Genomic DNA, 16,369 nt, shown 5'->3' on the forward strand with positions numbered 1-16,369 from the left:
AGTGGCTAACACTTCATCCGTGGACCGAGGTACTGGAGGTGGAAGACGTCCACACAAAATGGCGGAACTACTTCACTACCACAACGGAAGCGTTCCACCACTACTTTCCCACCAAGGACATCACAGTAGACCCATCTGATGCCCCTTGGATGACGCCCTGCATCAAACGACTCCTTCGTCAGCGTGACAGGGCTTTCCACTCTAGCCCTGACCAGTACAGGAGTTTAAGGAACAGAGTTATCAGGGAGATAAAAAAAGCCAAGGCAAGCTACTACCCAGACAAAATTCACCATCTCAAGCTTACTAACAACAGACAGTGGTACGACAAGATTAAGTCTTTGTGTGGTTTACAAAAGCAAGCCTCTTCTCTTCCCTGTGTTTCACACCTTTCACCTGACAGCGGCCGAAGAGATTAACGGTCACTTGCTGCGATCTGTCAGACACTCCCTCCCCTTCACTCCACTACTCTCCCAGCCTACCTCCCTGCCTCCTCCCCTCCACCCCTTGTCCAGGAGGTTGATGTTTACAGGAAGCTTCTTAAATTTAAACTAAACAGATCCACCACTCCCACTGACCTCCCCATCAAAATTTACAGAGAATTTGCCCCAGAACTTGCCACACCCCTTTGCTCTATCATCAATGCCTCCCTTGCTCAACATTCCTGCCCCGATGACTGGAAGACATCTTACGTCACCCCCCTCCCCAAAATTTCTAATCCACCGTCACTGAATGATCTAAGACCAGTCGCCATCACCCCTATACCCAGCCTTATCTGTGAAGATTTTGTTTTCGACTGGGCCTATAACAAAATTTGTAACTCTATTGACACACAACAATTTGGCAATATTAAATCCACCTCCACATCTCACTACCTTGTCAGCTTCCTGGAATTCGTCCACAGCCACCTGGACAAACGCAACACTTCTCTAGCTATTGCTTTTGTGGACTTCAGAAAGGCCTTTGATCTTGTTGATCACACTGTTGTGATAAATAAAGCCATCACTCTGGGCCTCTCTCCCTACCTGATAGCGTGGTTGGCAGACTTCCTCACGGGAAGGCGTCAGGCCGTTCGTTATCAGGGCTCTGTCTCCTCTTTCCAACAGCTCACATGCGGGGTCCCTCAAGGGACCAAGATGGGTCCCCTGTGTTTCCTCATCCTTATCAACGATGCTCGTCCACACCCCCACCGCTGGAAGTATGTGGACGACTGCACCGTGGGCGTACCCGTCAACAACACCAACCCAGACTTCTCAGCACTGCAGTCCACTCTAAACCAACTACAGACGTGGACGGAGGACAACAAAATGACCATCAACCACACCAAGACCGTGGTGATGCACATTTGTACCTCCACAGCAGCAGTTCCCCCTCCCCAGCTTTCTGTGGGCCCTCACTCCCTCCAGGTGGTCTGCAGCACCAAGCTTCTAGGTGTCTTGGTGGATGATCAGTTAACATGGAAGCAGCATGTTTCCAACATCATCAGGTCAGCCTCATATAAAATCTATTTACTGCGCCGACTCAGGTCCCTGGGAGCACCGGCAGATGAGCTGAGGGGAGTGTACCTCATCTTTATACTCCCTAAGCTCATGTACGCCGCCCCAGCGTGGTCCTCCTCCTGAACCTCACAGAACGACAACAGCTGGAGAGGGTTCAGAGGAGGCGTTCAGGGTCATCCTTGGGCCTGCCTACAGGTCCCACGAGGACGCCCTGACCTGCCTGAGTCTGCCGAGGCTGGCCACAAGACACCAGGAAGCCTTGGAAAAATTTGGGGAAGGACTGCTGCGTCATCCACGTCTCCGCCACCTGCTACCACCCGACGTGCCTCCCCCTGCTCGCGCCACCCGACACCATAATCGCGTGGCGCCTTTGAGAGCACCGCGCACGGATCGGTACCGGCTCAGCGTGGTGCCCACTATTGTGCGAGCTTTAAATAAATAAGTGAATTTCTAGGTTAAGTTTATCCATAGTTAGGTTAAGCATTTTTAGTTCATTGTGGTAATGTCCCATCCCCCCCCCTGTACATTTTCAGTGTATTTTTTTTTTACATTGCCTAATTAATAAACCGTTTATTATTATTATTATTATTATCATATTTCTTTTCTGAGCTTTCTTCAGTTCAGTTGTCCCGTATAGAGTGTGGGATACCAACTACACACTCCGTATGCTGTCCTTGAAATCCTAGTACTCCTCCCACCATCCTTGTCTCCACCAATCACAAAAGATAAGCTACATGTGTCCTGCCTTGTGTCTAAAATTACCCAATGGCATAGACTGTTCCCATCTCTCTCTCTCTCTCTCTCTCTCTCTCTCTCTCTCTCTCTCTCTCTCTCTCTCTCTCTCTCTCTCTCTCTCTCTCTCTCTCTCTCTCTCTCTCTCTCTCTCTCTCTCTCTCTCTCTCTCTCTCTCTCTCTCTCTCTCTCTCTCTCTCTCCTCCTCCCCTTCCTCCCTTCTTCCTCTCGAAGATAAGCTACATCGTCCTGCTTGTGTCTAAAATATTAGCAAATATGCTCTCTCTCTCTCTCTCTCTCTCTCTCTCTCTCTCTCTCTCTCTCTCTCTCTCTCTCTCTCTCTCTCTCTCTCTCTCTCTCTCTCTCTCTCTCTCTCTCTCTCTCTCTCTCTCTCTCTCTCTCTCTCTCTCTCTCTCTCTCTCTCTCTCTCTCTCTCTCTCTCTCGAAGAGAGAAGCATCCACTTTCCTCTTCGAAGGCGACATAGTGACTAAAAAATAGCAGCATAATACACAAAGACGACAAGTATGACAAGCTTGCACAAGTTTCCTGCGCTCGGGCGTGCGGCACTACCACCCGTATATCATACAGACGGGCTTTTTTAACATCCGGCGTGAAGGGATTAAATGTTTTATAAGCATCAACAATTAAGAATGGGACTAAAAATACTAAATCTTGCAGTTTCTACTCGGTTTCAAGATAGGAGGTGGTTGTAGAATCAGTAATTAGTGATTAAGGAAAGGTGTTCCTAATAACTGTCAAAGAGTTAAAGTGTTGTAATTTTTCAGACAACTGGGCACGGGAGCTGGAGACATGGTGTCCCTCCCTGGAGGTCCTGCACTACCACGGCTCACAGGAGGACCGGCGGAGCATCCGGTGTGCGATTATGAATGGCACGCTGGAGGAGGAACCCGATGTTATACTCACCACGTAAGAATTTGAATACTTTGTTGGTCTCTGTCTGGGAAATTAATTGAAATTTGAATGTAGAATATTGTTTTACTTCTTGTTCAGTTGTGAGCTTATAGTTTTATGATCTTAGATGTTTAATGAGGGACTGTGGAGGGAGAGAATAAGTGATCTGTTAGAATCATTATCATTTGGTTTAGTGTCCTTTCCCATGTGACATGCCCACTTTGTACAATATTAGATAATACATTCAAGTGTTAATCCTTCTTGTCTTCTTCCACACCCTGTCTCCAGGTCTTCTTTTGTTTCTCCTTGGGTATCCCTCCAACTTGATGTTTTTTGTAGTACATGCCAAATTATTATGACTAACCAAGCCAAGCCTGCAACCGGTACATTGAACCCGAACATTGGAAAGGAAGCCTGAATAACAAATATGAATCACAAACCTCTGCTTCTTTCTATCCTTGCAGGTATAACATGGTGACCACAAGTACTGAGGACAGAGCTCTCTTTAAAAAGCTCAGATTCCATTCAGTTGTGCTGGATGAGGCTCATATGCTGAAGAACATGGCTTCCCAGCGCTATGAAAACCTCATGAAGATTAAGGTATATATCACAATTTTGGGGGATGAAGATATATACTAATTTATCTTGTAGTATTTGTGTGTGTTTCTTGTCTTGGTAATGAGATAGCTTTAGGTGAGGTTGGATACTACTTTGTCTTGTGTTGTATGCATGTGTGTTTATGTATGTCTTGTTTTGTTTATTCTCTTACAGATTTCTGGAGATGAAGTTAGATCTAAATTTGTTTGAAAGATCCATATTCAAATGTGTGTATTTATCTAGTGTATCTAGTTTTCATTTACAGGGCTGAGCTACACTTGTGTGGTCCCATCTCCATATCTTTATTTGTCAATTTTGCCTTGAAGTTGTGCACACTCATTGCTGATACTATATCTTCACTCAGCTTGTTCCAAATTTGCATATTTCTCTCTGAAACTATATATATATATATATATATATATATATATATATATATATATATATATATATATATATATATATATATATATATATATATATATATATATATATATATATATATATATATATATATATATATCTCTCTCTCTCTCTCTCTCTCTCTCTCTCTCTCTCTCTCTCTCTCTCTCTCTCTCTCTCTCTCTCTCTCTCTCTCTCTCTCTCTCTCTCTCTCTCTCTCTCTCTCTCTCTTGCTATCTTTTATAAGCATCTTCCAATTCTGGAATCTTTTGTTGTCTTTCTAGATTTTTTCACGTGTCTTGTCGTAATAATTATCTTCCTCATCACATCTTTATCAATGTAGTGGAGTGCTGTTTCAGTATTTCTTTCTGTATGCATCTCTGAATATCTTTTTTACAATACATGCTTCTCTGACTGTTGATTGTCCTGTATCATCACTTCAGATCTTTTTCCCATGGGGTCTCATATATCTCAATTCTTTAGTTAGGCCCATTCCCTTCATTAATATAAGGCCTAATCTTGCTGGTTTGTCATTTCTCCTATAAGTATCTTGCATTTCCATCACCTCATTTCCTTCTTCAAATGGTCACCAAATATTGTTCTTTTATAACTTTTGATTAATTTCCTTGTTCCAATTATTATGTCTGAGTGATATATAGGTAATTACTATCAGTATTTCTCTGTTGGTATTTTCCAAGTTATTGCTCACTATTGCTGCTTTCCTTCCTTTATTTTACTGATTTTGTCTTCAGCTCTTTTCTAGTCTTTATAATAATACATCCACTTCCTTTACTAATGCTGTATCTTCTCCATATATTGTAGTTGTTAATAATGACTATCTGGTTTTCTTCTTTTCGCTGTGTTTCAGTTGAACACACTACCTTAGGATCCTTCTCTTTTAAATAGTTTTGTAAATTTAGTTTTCTGTATATCAATTTGTCTTTGTTGGCATACATCACATTCAGTCCTATATTCTTACTATTTTTCTTTTGTTTAAATTTTATATTTTTTCCTTTGTATACCATTTATTCACTCTTGTCTCCCAAAGCTCACTCCTCCACACAAACACACAATCTATAAGTGCTTCCTTGCTAATTCCTAAGTTAGTCATGTTAAAAAGATTCTGTTTAGGTAGCTGCTGTGCTGAGTGGACGTGTTGTGTGTGCGCTCCGTTTTGGGCTGTTGTTTTTATAGTTAGCAAGTGGTGTTTGTCCTTGGTGTCTGTGTGTGGTGCTTTTGAGTGTTAGTGAAGTGAAAGTGTGTACTGCAAGTGTTAGATTAGAGTGAAATAGTGGTTAGAATCAGTGTTTGTGAGTTAAAAGTATTTTGGTAGAGCGAGGAGACTAGGCTTGTAACCGTCAAGTTGACCTTGAAAGAGGATTAGTTGACCTCACTTAGGCCCCCACCACCGCGGTTCCCCACCCGCCGTCACCAAGTATTTTTATTTGTTTGTGAGTTAACAGATTGTAAATTAGTATGGCGGTAGCTACTGAGGTATATCAGAGTGTGATTGAGTGCGTGAAAGAGAGTGTTGAGGTGGGATTGGGAGAGTTTGTTGTGTGTGAGATGTGTGGGCATGACAGGAAGGTCGTTGACTTTTCTGAGTGTATGGTGTGTAGGCTCAAGAGCGAGAATTTAGTTCTTTCTCTTGAGCACCGAGAATTGCGAGAGGAAATCAGAAAGCTAAGTGAGGGGAAAAGTGCGAACGAAGTTCTCATCTTTGAGTTGAAGGAGGAGGTTAAGAGGCTTGGGGAGGCAGTGGAAAAAATTAGGCAGGAGATCAGTGTTAGGCCGAAGGTTGGACCTTCTGAGGGCGACAGGGTGGCTTGGCCCTCTGTCGGGAAGAGCAGAGTGGGGAAGAGGGAGCAGGCGAGCCAGACTGGGAAAGATAGTAGTCAGGATGGGCAGAGATGGCAGGTTGCGAGGGAAGGAAAGCGGAGGCAGTTAGGGAGGATAGGACTAAACCTGTTGAGTGTGAAAATAGGTTCGGTTTGTTGGAGGGGAGGGAGAGTGAGAGTGGAGTGAATGAAGTGGTTGTGGTGAGTGAAAGGAGAGAGAAGGGGGTAGAGGAGAGGAGGAGGAGGGTTGTGCCTAGCACACCTCAGGTGTGTGTGGTGGGTGACTCTCAGGTTAGGTATTTAGATAGCACTTTCTGTGGGAAAGACAGGGATAGGAGGACGAACGTGTGTATGCCTGGTGCAGGTGTGAAGGCAGTGAGTGAGGAGGTGCAGAAGAGGGTTGGGGGGATGGAGAGGGAGGGTGTAGTAGTTTTGCACGTAGGTGGGAACGATGTCAGAGCAGGTGGGTCGGAGGAGTTAGTGGCAAGATTTCGGGAAATGTTAGGCAAGATAAGGGAGAGTGGTAGGAGGTGTGTAGTGTCAGGAATCTTGCCTCGTGTGTATGTTAGCAGGAATGGTTGTCTAGAGCCATTGGTGTGAATGATCGGGTAAAAGGGATGTGTAAGGATGTGGGTGTCAGCTTTGTGGATGTATGGGATAGGTTCTATGGGCGAAGGGATTTGTATGCTAGGGATGGTGTGCATCTGAGTAGGAAGGGTGTGGATGTGCTGAGTGGATGTCTGGAGGGGAGTTGGGATGGAGTGTAGGGGTGAGGTAGCAAATGCATTCCAGAAGAAAGATGCTAGACATAAATTAGATAGGATAAACAGAGATAGTGAAAAGATTAGGAAAGATTTCCAGGTGCAAATAGGAGAGAATAAGATTAGGATTCCAAATAAGGAGACAGCATCTAGGAAGGTAGCAGGACTTAAATGTTTTTATGTAAATGCCAGGAGTCTTAGGAACAAGAAGGACGAGTTATCTAGTTATATAGTTGAGGAGGACTTAGATGTTGTATGTGTCACAGAGGCATGGGTAAATGAGGAAAAGTTTAGGAAAATAGGAAAGAATATGAAGTAGATGGATACATTATGTATTTACACCAGAGAATTGGTAGGATAGGTGGAGGAGTAGTTATTTATGTAAAAAATCCTTCATTTCCAGTCAGGTTAATGGTATTAAGGTAGATAACAGAGTAGAGTCCTTATGGCTGGATGTTAGAGTAAACAAAAGTAAGGTTATTAGAGTAGGAGCTTTTATAGACCACCTAACCAGTCAGCAGATGTAGACAACCTTATGGTAGATGAGATAAATAGGGGTGTACTAGTCAGACAATTATCTTAGGGATTTTAATCTTAAGTCAGTAAACTGGGAGAGGATGGTAGGAGATGCTAGTGAAAATAAGTTTATGGAAAGTTTTCAGGATAACTATTTAGTGCAGATGGTAGATAAACCTACTAGGGGAGGAAGGTTTTAGACATAGTACTAACAAATATTGAGCATTGTTTAAAGGAAGTTGAGGTAGGAGAGACTTTAGCAAACAGTGACCATCATATAATTAGATTTATCATTAATTCCAGTAGGGATAATATAGTGAATAAGACTAGAGTCCCAAACTATCAGAAAGGCAATTATGGTAGGTTACGTCAGTTATTAGGAGAGGTAAACTGGGAAGATAGTTTTGGAAATAAAACTGCACAGGAGATGTGGGATATTTTTAAGGTTGTAGTAAAGGGTATAGTGATGCAGTGTATCCCTTACAAAGATATAAGGCAGAGAAACAGGAAGCCATTATGGTGGACTCATGAGATAGGTAGCCAGATCAGAGAGAAGAGGGCATATAGAGAGTTGCAGAAAAGTGGGAAGATGTAGATTTGATTAGGTACAGACAGGTCAGAGATGATTTGAGTAAGGTTATAAAAAAAAGTAAAAGGCAGGCAGAGATAAAACTAGCTAGAGCTGGGAGTAAAGATCCCAAAAATTATATAGTTATTACAAGGTCAGTGATAAAAGAAATAAGGATAGGATTGGACCACTCAGAAAAGATGGTGTAGTAGTGGATCAAAATGAAGACATAGTAGAATTATTGAATGAACAATTTTCTTCAGTATTTACTAGGAAAGAATAGGAAATCCTGTTACAAACAGTGCGACGAGTAGTTTAAGAGCTTTAGAAAATATTGATATAAAACCGGGAATTATTAGGAAATTTATTCTTGAACTAGACGATAGGAAAGCTAGTGGTCCTGATGAGCTACATGCCAGAGTACTTAGGGAGGGTGTAGACAGTATTTCTGAAGCACTTAAGTTAATCTTTGAAAGATCACTTAGGTTTGCTGAGATACCTCAGGACTGGAAGTTAGCTAATGTTACTCCAATATTTAAAAAGGTAGGAAGGATGATGCGAATAATTATAGACCGATCAGTTTAACTAGTATAGTATGTAAGATACTAGAGAAAATCATTAAGGGTAGTATTTGGGAGCATTTAAATGAGAATAGATTAATTAGAGATACCCAACATGGCTTTAGATCAGGGAGGTCCTGTCTTACAAATTTGCTCGATATCTTAGAATATATTACCAAGGAGTTAGATGATGGAAATAGCATAGATGTTATATATCTAGATTTTAGCAAGGCGTTTGATAAGGTACCGCATAGGAGGCTAGTGTACAAATTGAGACTACATGGGATAGGGGGTAGGTTAGTTGATTGGATTAGTGAATGGCTTTCTGATAGGAAACAGAGAGTAGTATTAAATGGGGCAATGTCTGAGTGGAAGGAAGTGGTTAGTGGGGTACCCCAAGGATCAGTGCTAGGACCTCTTCTTTTCTTGGTGTACATTAACGATTTAGATATAGGAATTAGTAGCAAAGTATCAAAGTTTGCAGATGATACTAAGATAGCATGTGCAGTACAGGGTGAAAAGGACAATTACAGAATACAACGAGACCTGGACAGGCTGATAGCATGGGCAGACAGGTGGCAGATGGAGTTTAATTCTAAAAGTGTCAGGTTATGCATTTAGGTAAAGACAACACAAACTTTAACTATGAGATGGAGGGATGTTGGCTAGAGGCAGTAGAGGAAGGAAAGGATTTAGGAGTAGTGATAGACAGGACTATGAAATTTTCAAAGCAATGTTTAGAAGCAAGAAATAGGGCAAATAGGATCCTGGGTTTTATAAATAGAAATGTTAGTTATAAAAGTAAGGAAGTGGTGCGTAGCTTATATAATTCCTATGTTAGGCCCCATTTAGAGTATTGCATACAGGCCTGGTCACCCCATTATAGGCAGGATATCAACATGTTAGAAGCAGTTCAGAGAAGAGCAACTAGGATGATACCAGCATTAAAGCGCCTGGAGTATAGAGATAGATTAAAGGAATTAAACATGTTTTCATTTGAGAGGAGATGTATAAGAGGGATATGATAGAGTTATTTAAAATGTTCTCAGATACAAACTACATAGATGTGAGATCTTTCTTTACCTTAGAGGAGGGAAATAGGACTAGAAATCATGGCAGGAAGATTAGAAAGCAAGGCTGCAGGTTAGATATAAGAAAATATTTCTTTAGTCATAGGGTGGTAGACTTCTGGAATGCATTGCCAGAGAGGGTTGTAAATAGCACTAGTTTGACAATGTTTAAAAACAGATTAGATAAGCACTTAAATTTATTAGATTTATAATTATGTATAGCGCTGCATGATAGTTTTTATAAGAAATTTACTATAGTTAAACAAGACATGATCCCCATGTATGGGGATCACAGATTGTAGAGGATTTTGCTGCAGGACTTAGCCCTGTTAATGGGCCAAATATTTAGAATTAGTATATATTGTAAGTGTATCTTTAAGTACTGATGATGAGGTCGCTGTGCGACTGATACAGGATAATCTAGATGGGCCCTGGTGGCCCTTTGTTATCCTATTATTTGTTATGTTATGTTATGTCTCTCTCTTCTCTCTCTCTCTCTCTCTCTCTCTCTCTCTCTCTCTCTCTCTCTCTCTCTCTCTCTCTCTCATCCCAATGTGGTCCTTTGCAGGCGTTTCGACGTGTCCTTCTGACCGGCACTCCTCTGCAGAACAATTTAGTGGAGCTCATGTCCATCCTCATCTTCGTCATGCCGCAATTGTTTGATAGTAAAAAGGAGGAATTAAAGCGAGTGTTTGCAATGTTCCCGGTAAGTTTTCTATGTACTCTTAAGCTACTTTCACAAGTAATTTATGCCTTTGTGGCTCATGTCATACAGTTCAACATTACATTGACTCTCATGGATGTGTTCACAAGAGGCCAGAGTGGCAGTTGTGCTGTTGCACCAGCCACACCCTGCTGCACTACCAACAAGACCATAATAGCAGTTCGTAATGTGTTACTGTGGGTGCTTTCACACGGTTGGTGTTTTCCATGTGTGTCAAGGAGTATTTCTTACTAAATTTATGAGTTTGCTTAGTAAAATATTAAGGGAAACAGAGTTATCTTCAGTTTTGTCATAAAAGTAATTAATTGTTTTTCAAGATACAGGAGAAAACAAATATCTTAAATTTTCTGGCTAAATTTGGGAGTTTTCTTTGTAATATAATCAGGAAAATGTGACATTTCAATTTTCTCATATATTTATGAGTTTTATGATGTTCTCCACCATTGAGAGACAGTGGTGTACTAACAAATATGATGAGGAGATATCGAAGCAGATGCTACACTGTTTAACTGGCAAAAATCATTCATGTGAAACCAGTCTCCAGGTGCCATGTGACTGCCATTTGGCATGAACTGCATTGGCAAAAACTGTTCATGTGAATTAGCCCTCTCTCTAATACATGGACTGCCTTATAGCTATTCCACAGTGCATATTTTCTACCTGTTTTTTTTTTTTTACTTTTTTTTTTTATGAAGTTTTGCATTTATAGTTGTGTGGAAGTAATCTTTGAATGAGGATAATGTTTTGTACTGTTTTTGCAGAGATCTGATACCAGTGGGAACAAAGGACGTTTTGAGCGAGAGAGAATTGAGCAAGCTAAGCGTATAATGAAGCCATTTTTCTTGAGGCGACTAAAATGTGACGTTCTAAAGGTGAGTGCAGTACTTTGCCTTTTATTATGAACTTGCTTTTCTTTGAAATCATGAAAGTATCTTTTCATATAGGAGTAGTTAATTGGAAAAGCTGTGTTTAGGACTTCAATTACTACTGTACTTTTTCTTCATATTATTGGTCTACCTTTATGTATGGGATGTTAATATTAAAGCTCTTTATAAATAGATGCTTATAATACCATTTGATTTATATCTTGAATTGTATGGGTTTTACTATTTGAAATGTTTTCCCTTACAGGATTTACCTTTGAAGGAAGATGAAGTCATTTATTCACCATTGTCAGCAAGACAAAAACAAATCTATCAGGATACAGTTGCAATCCTCAGTAAAAAAGCTCAGCAGCAAAAAGTAAGTGTCCTGGAAACTCACCTTATTCAGTACACAGACTTGTGGAATCAGTGCATTTAAACCAGTGGTTCTTAACCTTTTTTGGCAGCAACCCAAAATCTTGCACAAATCAACCATCGCGACCCAAGCCTACATAGATATACAAATTGTCCTCCATTCTGCTCCCTCCTATACACCTTCCACCTCCGCCAACGATTAAGTTTAAAAGGCAGATGTCTTGTTGGGAATGGGAGATTCTGTACAATTCAAATAAATTTACTGCTTTGGAGTTTTTATTTAATCATGGTCTGCTTAGAATCCTAAAACAATGCATCATGAATTTTAATTATTACAATATATAATTATAATATATTTGTGGTGGGAAAATAATTATTTTCTGCAAACCCTTAGCGACCCAATAAAATGGCTTGGCGACCCAACTCGAGACCCAGGGGTTAAGAACCACTGATTTAAACCATAACCTGATAGACAGTGTGAAAATCTGGTGCATAAGGAATTGTTTGGAGGTGTAGAGTGCCAAGGGAAGTCAGGGAAAGGAGCATGAGGATAGAGGGTGACAGTTTATGTCAGGGAAAGGAGCATGAGAGTAGAGGGTGCCAGTGGATGTCAGGGAAACCAGCATGAGAGTAGAGGGTGCCAGTGGATGTCAGGGAAAGGAGCATGAGAGTAGAGGGTGCCAGTGGATGTCAGGGAAAGGAGCATGAGAGTAGAGGGTACCAGTGGATGCTAGAGAAAGGAGCATGAGAGTAGAGGTTGTAGAATGTTGATTAAAACCTATGTTGAATTAAAAAAAAAAAATGTCAGAGCTTAGGTTAGTTGCCATATGCATGTACTGCTCTAATTGAGATTTTTGCATTTATTTACAGTTAGAATTTGAAAATGTGGATATGAAGAAGTTAACAGAGTTGGAGGAGCTTGAAGTTACCAGTGGTTCAAGAAAACCCAAAGAAAAGGATTCTGATGCAAGTTCCAACATGGTGATGGTCCTCAGGAAAATTGCAAACCACCCTCTGCTTGTCAGGTTGGTGCAGTCCCTGGTCTTCATTATAACACCAAGAGACAAACCACAACCACCCATATTTATTATTGTCTATGCCTTGTGACTTCAGTTATGTGATAGTTTATAGAAATTCTTCTTTTGGTGTTTTCCCTTAGATTTGTGACAGCATTGTGTATGAGTCTCCTCCAATGGTTTCTGTCCCTTTCATCTTCCTCTGTGACTCCCATGCTTCACAGTTCTACCACTATTCCATCCCACCATCACTGTCTTCCCCTTGGTCTTCCCTCAGCCTATTTTCTTCAGACTCGTAATCAGTTCCTGGTCTTTCCTTCTTGTTTAAGTGACCCAATATCTCTCTCTCTCTCTCTCTCTCTCTCTCTCTCTCTCTCTCTCTCTCTCTCTCTCTCTCTCTCTCTCTCTCTCTCTCTCTCTCTCTCTCTCTCTCTCTCTCTCTCTCTCTCTCTCTCTCTCTCTCTCTCTCTCTCTCTCTCTCTCTCTCTCTCTCTCTCTCTCTCTCTCTCTCTCTTGCATTCCACAATGCCAATATTAAGAGAAACATATCTTCCCAAATATTATATTAATCTATGGAAAAAACTATAAGAATGTTAAAAGGCATATAGATTATGTAATGGTACAAACTCTTTGGTCCATGCAGGAGACACTACACTGATGCCAAACTGAAGGAGATTGCAAAGATCCTAAAGAAGACAACCCACCGTGATTCAGTCCTGGAGTACATTGTGGAAGACTTTTCGGTCATGTCAGACTTTGAGATCCACAACACCTGTGCCCAGTACAATGTAAGGCAAAGGAAGGTTATTGAGTTATGATTGACAGTATGGAAATATAAAGATGGTTTTTGTGATAGGGTATACTCAAAATCTCAATTGCTTTCTATGTCTCTTGCAGTCTCTTGCTTTTTTCATTTTCTGTCTCATGGTCTCTTTTTTGTCTTCCTTTTTTTTCTCTCTCTTATATCATAGTCTTTTCTGTTTATCTCTTTCTCTTGTCTTTTGCAGTCTGTTTATCTCTGTCTTTCAATGTTAGTGCTTTACTCTCTATTCCTTTTAGTCTTTCAGTCTCTGTTATTAGCATCACTTAAGCAGTAACAGACAAGGTCCTCATGCCCTTCTCCCTCTCTCCCACCACATCAGCACATCCGGCAGTATCGGCTGGACAATGACTACATCCTCAGCTCAGGCAAGATGGAGCAGCTGGATGTGCTGCTCCCTAAACTAAAGGAAGAAGGTAATATTTTTTTTTCTTCATCTATCATTATTATTTTTTTATGTGTTTTATTTGGTTATTGTTTTGTTCTTTTTGTTGCACGATTTTAATTTTATGTTTTTAGCCCTTTGAGGACTATTTCATTATGTATTTTGAAAGCACATAAGCCAATGATCAAGACGTGAATAAACATCTACATACTAGGCTGGCAATCCCACACTGGAAATATACTAGGAATTTTTCTCTTGTTTTTCCAGGATCTCGAGTATTAATTTTCTCCCAGTTTGTCATTGTATTAAATATCCTGGAACAGTACACAAAGTTGAGAGGACACAAATATCTGAGATTCGATGGGACTACGCAAGTATCAGAAAGGTAAGATAAATGCATATTTTTTAAAAGATTATCCCTGTTAGTGATGACATGATTAGATTGATGGTATGATTAATTGTATGCAGAGGAAAATGACATTTTCCTATTCCTATTTTAAAGTAAACATTCAGAATCAATAATTTTAACTTAATATAACCAACTTGTAGACAAGAACTCTGGACAAATATGGAGAGGAGGAGGACATCTTATTCCTTCTGTCTACAAAAGATAGCAGTCTTGGACTTGGACGTGATGATATGATTAACTTCCATTCGCTACAGGCAGGAACTCATAGATAAATACACCGAGGAGGAGGACATCTTCCTGTTCCTTCTGTCTACCAAAGCAGGTGGCCTGGGGATCAACCTGACAGCTGCCAACACTGTGATCCTTCATGACATTGACTTCAATCCTTATAATGACAAGCAGGCCGAGGATCGATGTCACAGAGTGGGTCAGACACGGTGGGTGGTAGGAATGTCTGCTGTGGCCTCACTTATGGAGGTCAGGATGAGAGGAACTAAAGGAATAATATTTGCATGGTTATCAGTGTTGAAGTTATGATGAGAAGAACAAGAGGAATATGGTTATCAGTATTTAGGCACTATTTTTAATGTTTATTGATTAGTTAGCTTTGTTGTAGTCTGCAAGGGATAAAGTGACATTAGTCTGATTTTGCACTTTTGTTTTGAGTAATGGTAAGTCTTTACTGCAAACTTTTTATATTTGATGCACCATTTTTACTGTCACTGTTGATCTGACATTATTTTACTCTCCAAAATCTAAATTGTAACACTAGGTCGGTGTTGCTGAATTTTTATGGTTATCTTACATTTGATGTACTAATTTTCTTGCTGATTTGACAGTTTTTTTAGTTAGTTTGCTGGGCTTAAAAAGACAACTCAAGGTGTGCTGTTGCTTAATTTGTTCCTGCTTTATATTTGTATTTACAGAAATCTTTAAAATATTGTAAATTGCATTGTTTTTTTTCATGACAGACCAGTGAAAATCATCCGTTTGATCAGCAAAGGCACCATCGAGGAAGGCATGCTGCAGATTGCTCAGGATAAGTTACAGCTGGAGAGGGAAGTCACAGGTTTGGAAGGTAAGAAACAGTTACACTTGACACAGATTAATTAAATTAGCTAAAATTCAAAAGGTAATCAGTGTTATGGCTAAAAAGATCATTCTATTTTGGTTTCTTTTATATTAGAGTAGGATGTATTTCCTCTTCTCTGTCAGGAGCCAAGGGCCCAAAAGAATAGTGTGAATATGAAAGTTATGTAGCTTGTCTTGGTTATCCTATAAGTTGATACAATAATACTAAGATTCTCCCTTGGTTGATATTATAGAATGTACTCTTTTTAAACTTGCAGAAGGGCAACAGAAGAGAGATGTGGGAATGCTATTGAAGGTGGCGCTGGGTCTGGTGAAGCCTGAGGCACCGAGTTCCTCCTCTAGCAGTGAAAACAAGCCACAGGAGGAGGCCCAAGATGTTGGGCCTGAAGGTGACCAAACCCGGGATGAAGACGCCCCATGTGAAGACTCTCAGGGTAACGGTTGCAACACTGACAACTCTGACGGTGATGAATTGTAGTTCTCCGCACCAATAGGCATCAAATAAATCCCTGGGGCATCACATTCACCTGGAAAGCTGCCTTACAAACCCACAAAATGGATCGATGGAAAAGCAAGGCTGTTCTTTTGCACTGACACTGGCAATTACAATTCTTAAATTTCTGAAGGATATTTTATTTTAGCCCATTAGATGTACTGTTGAGGACAGACCAGAATGAACCAACATATACACATTTAAAAAAAATTTTATATGATCTAGATCTCCCTCTTATTTATTAAACAGGTATTTATGACTGCGACTATATTTCTTTTTTTAATGATGTGCCACCCCATTTCTCTGGGAGAAGGGCAAATGTATAAAAGAAAATACTATATTTTGGTTATTTTTAAAATTATGTATTTCTTTTCTTATACGTAATTTAATTTTATAATAAAAATCAAATGTCTTCATGCGATCCATTTTATTCCTGCCTGTGTGATAAAGTGTATATATGGTTGTGTCCCATTAGTGTCTCACCCCTGTCGCTGTGACTAAGGAGTGGATGTTGAGTGAGAAGGGTTCTAAAAGTAAAGGTGTTTTCGGCTGGATTTCGGTGTGTAACGGATGGGAAAACAGCCGCTAAACAAGACCGACACGTTGGTGTTGTCCAGGCGCTAGCGGCTCTGTTCACATTATGACCACGTATAAAGGTTTGAAGAGAGGGAGAGGTGATGTTGGAGCTAGTGAGGGACAAATAGCATGTCTGAGTTGAACAACCAAAAGAAAAAAAATGAAT

General features: G+C 40.4%; 1 protein-coding gene across 3 annotated transcripts in view; it reads left to right on the forward strand.

Moving 5' to 3' along the window:
* LOC123512400 (SWI/SNF-related matrix-associated actin-dependent regulator of chromatin subfamily A containing DEAD/H box 1 homolog) overlaps positions 1-16,043 on the forward strand; it is a 43,405-nt gene extending 27,362 nt beyond the window's left edge. For all 3 annotated transcript variants that reach the window (XM_045268783.1, XM_045268782.1, XM_045268784.1), the window contains 12 exons: positions 3,015-3,156; positions 3,606-3,741; positions 10,019-10,156; positions 10,936-11,046; positions 11,306-11,416; positions 12,283-12,437; positions 13,072-13,216; positions 13,571-13,664; positions 13,901-14,018; positions 14,297-14,479; positions 15,014-15,120; positions 15,392-16,043. In XM_045268783.1, coding sequence (XP_045124718.1) covers positions 3,015-3,156; positions 3,606-3,741; positions 10,019-10,156; positions 10,936-11,046; positions 11,306-11,416; positions 12,283-12,437; positions 13,072-13,216; positions 13,571-13,664; positions 13,901-14,018; positions 14,297-14,479; positions 15,014-15,120; positions 15,392-15,612 — 1,661 coding nt within the window. In that variant the 3' untranslated portion in view covers positions 15,613-16,043. The remainder of the gene's footprint in view (positions 1-3,014; positions 3,157-3,605; positions 3,742-10,018; positions 10,157-10,935; positions 11,047-11,305; positions 11,417-12,282; positions 12,438-13,071; positions 13,217-13,570; positions 13,665-13,900; positions 14,019-14,296; positions 14,480-15,013; positions 15,121-15,391) is intronic.
* Positions 16,044-16,369: the final 326 nt, after the last annotated feature.

The sequence above is a fragment of the Portunus trituberculatus genome, chromosome 33 (assembly GCF_017591435.1).
Source record: "Portunus trituberculatus isolate SZX2019 chromosome 33, ASM1759143v1, whole genome shotgun sequence".
Classification (NCBI taxonomy): domain Eukaryota; kingdom Metazoa; phylum Arthropoda; class Malacostraca; order Decapoda; family Portunidae; genus Portunus; species Portunus trituberculatus.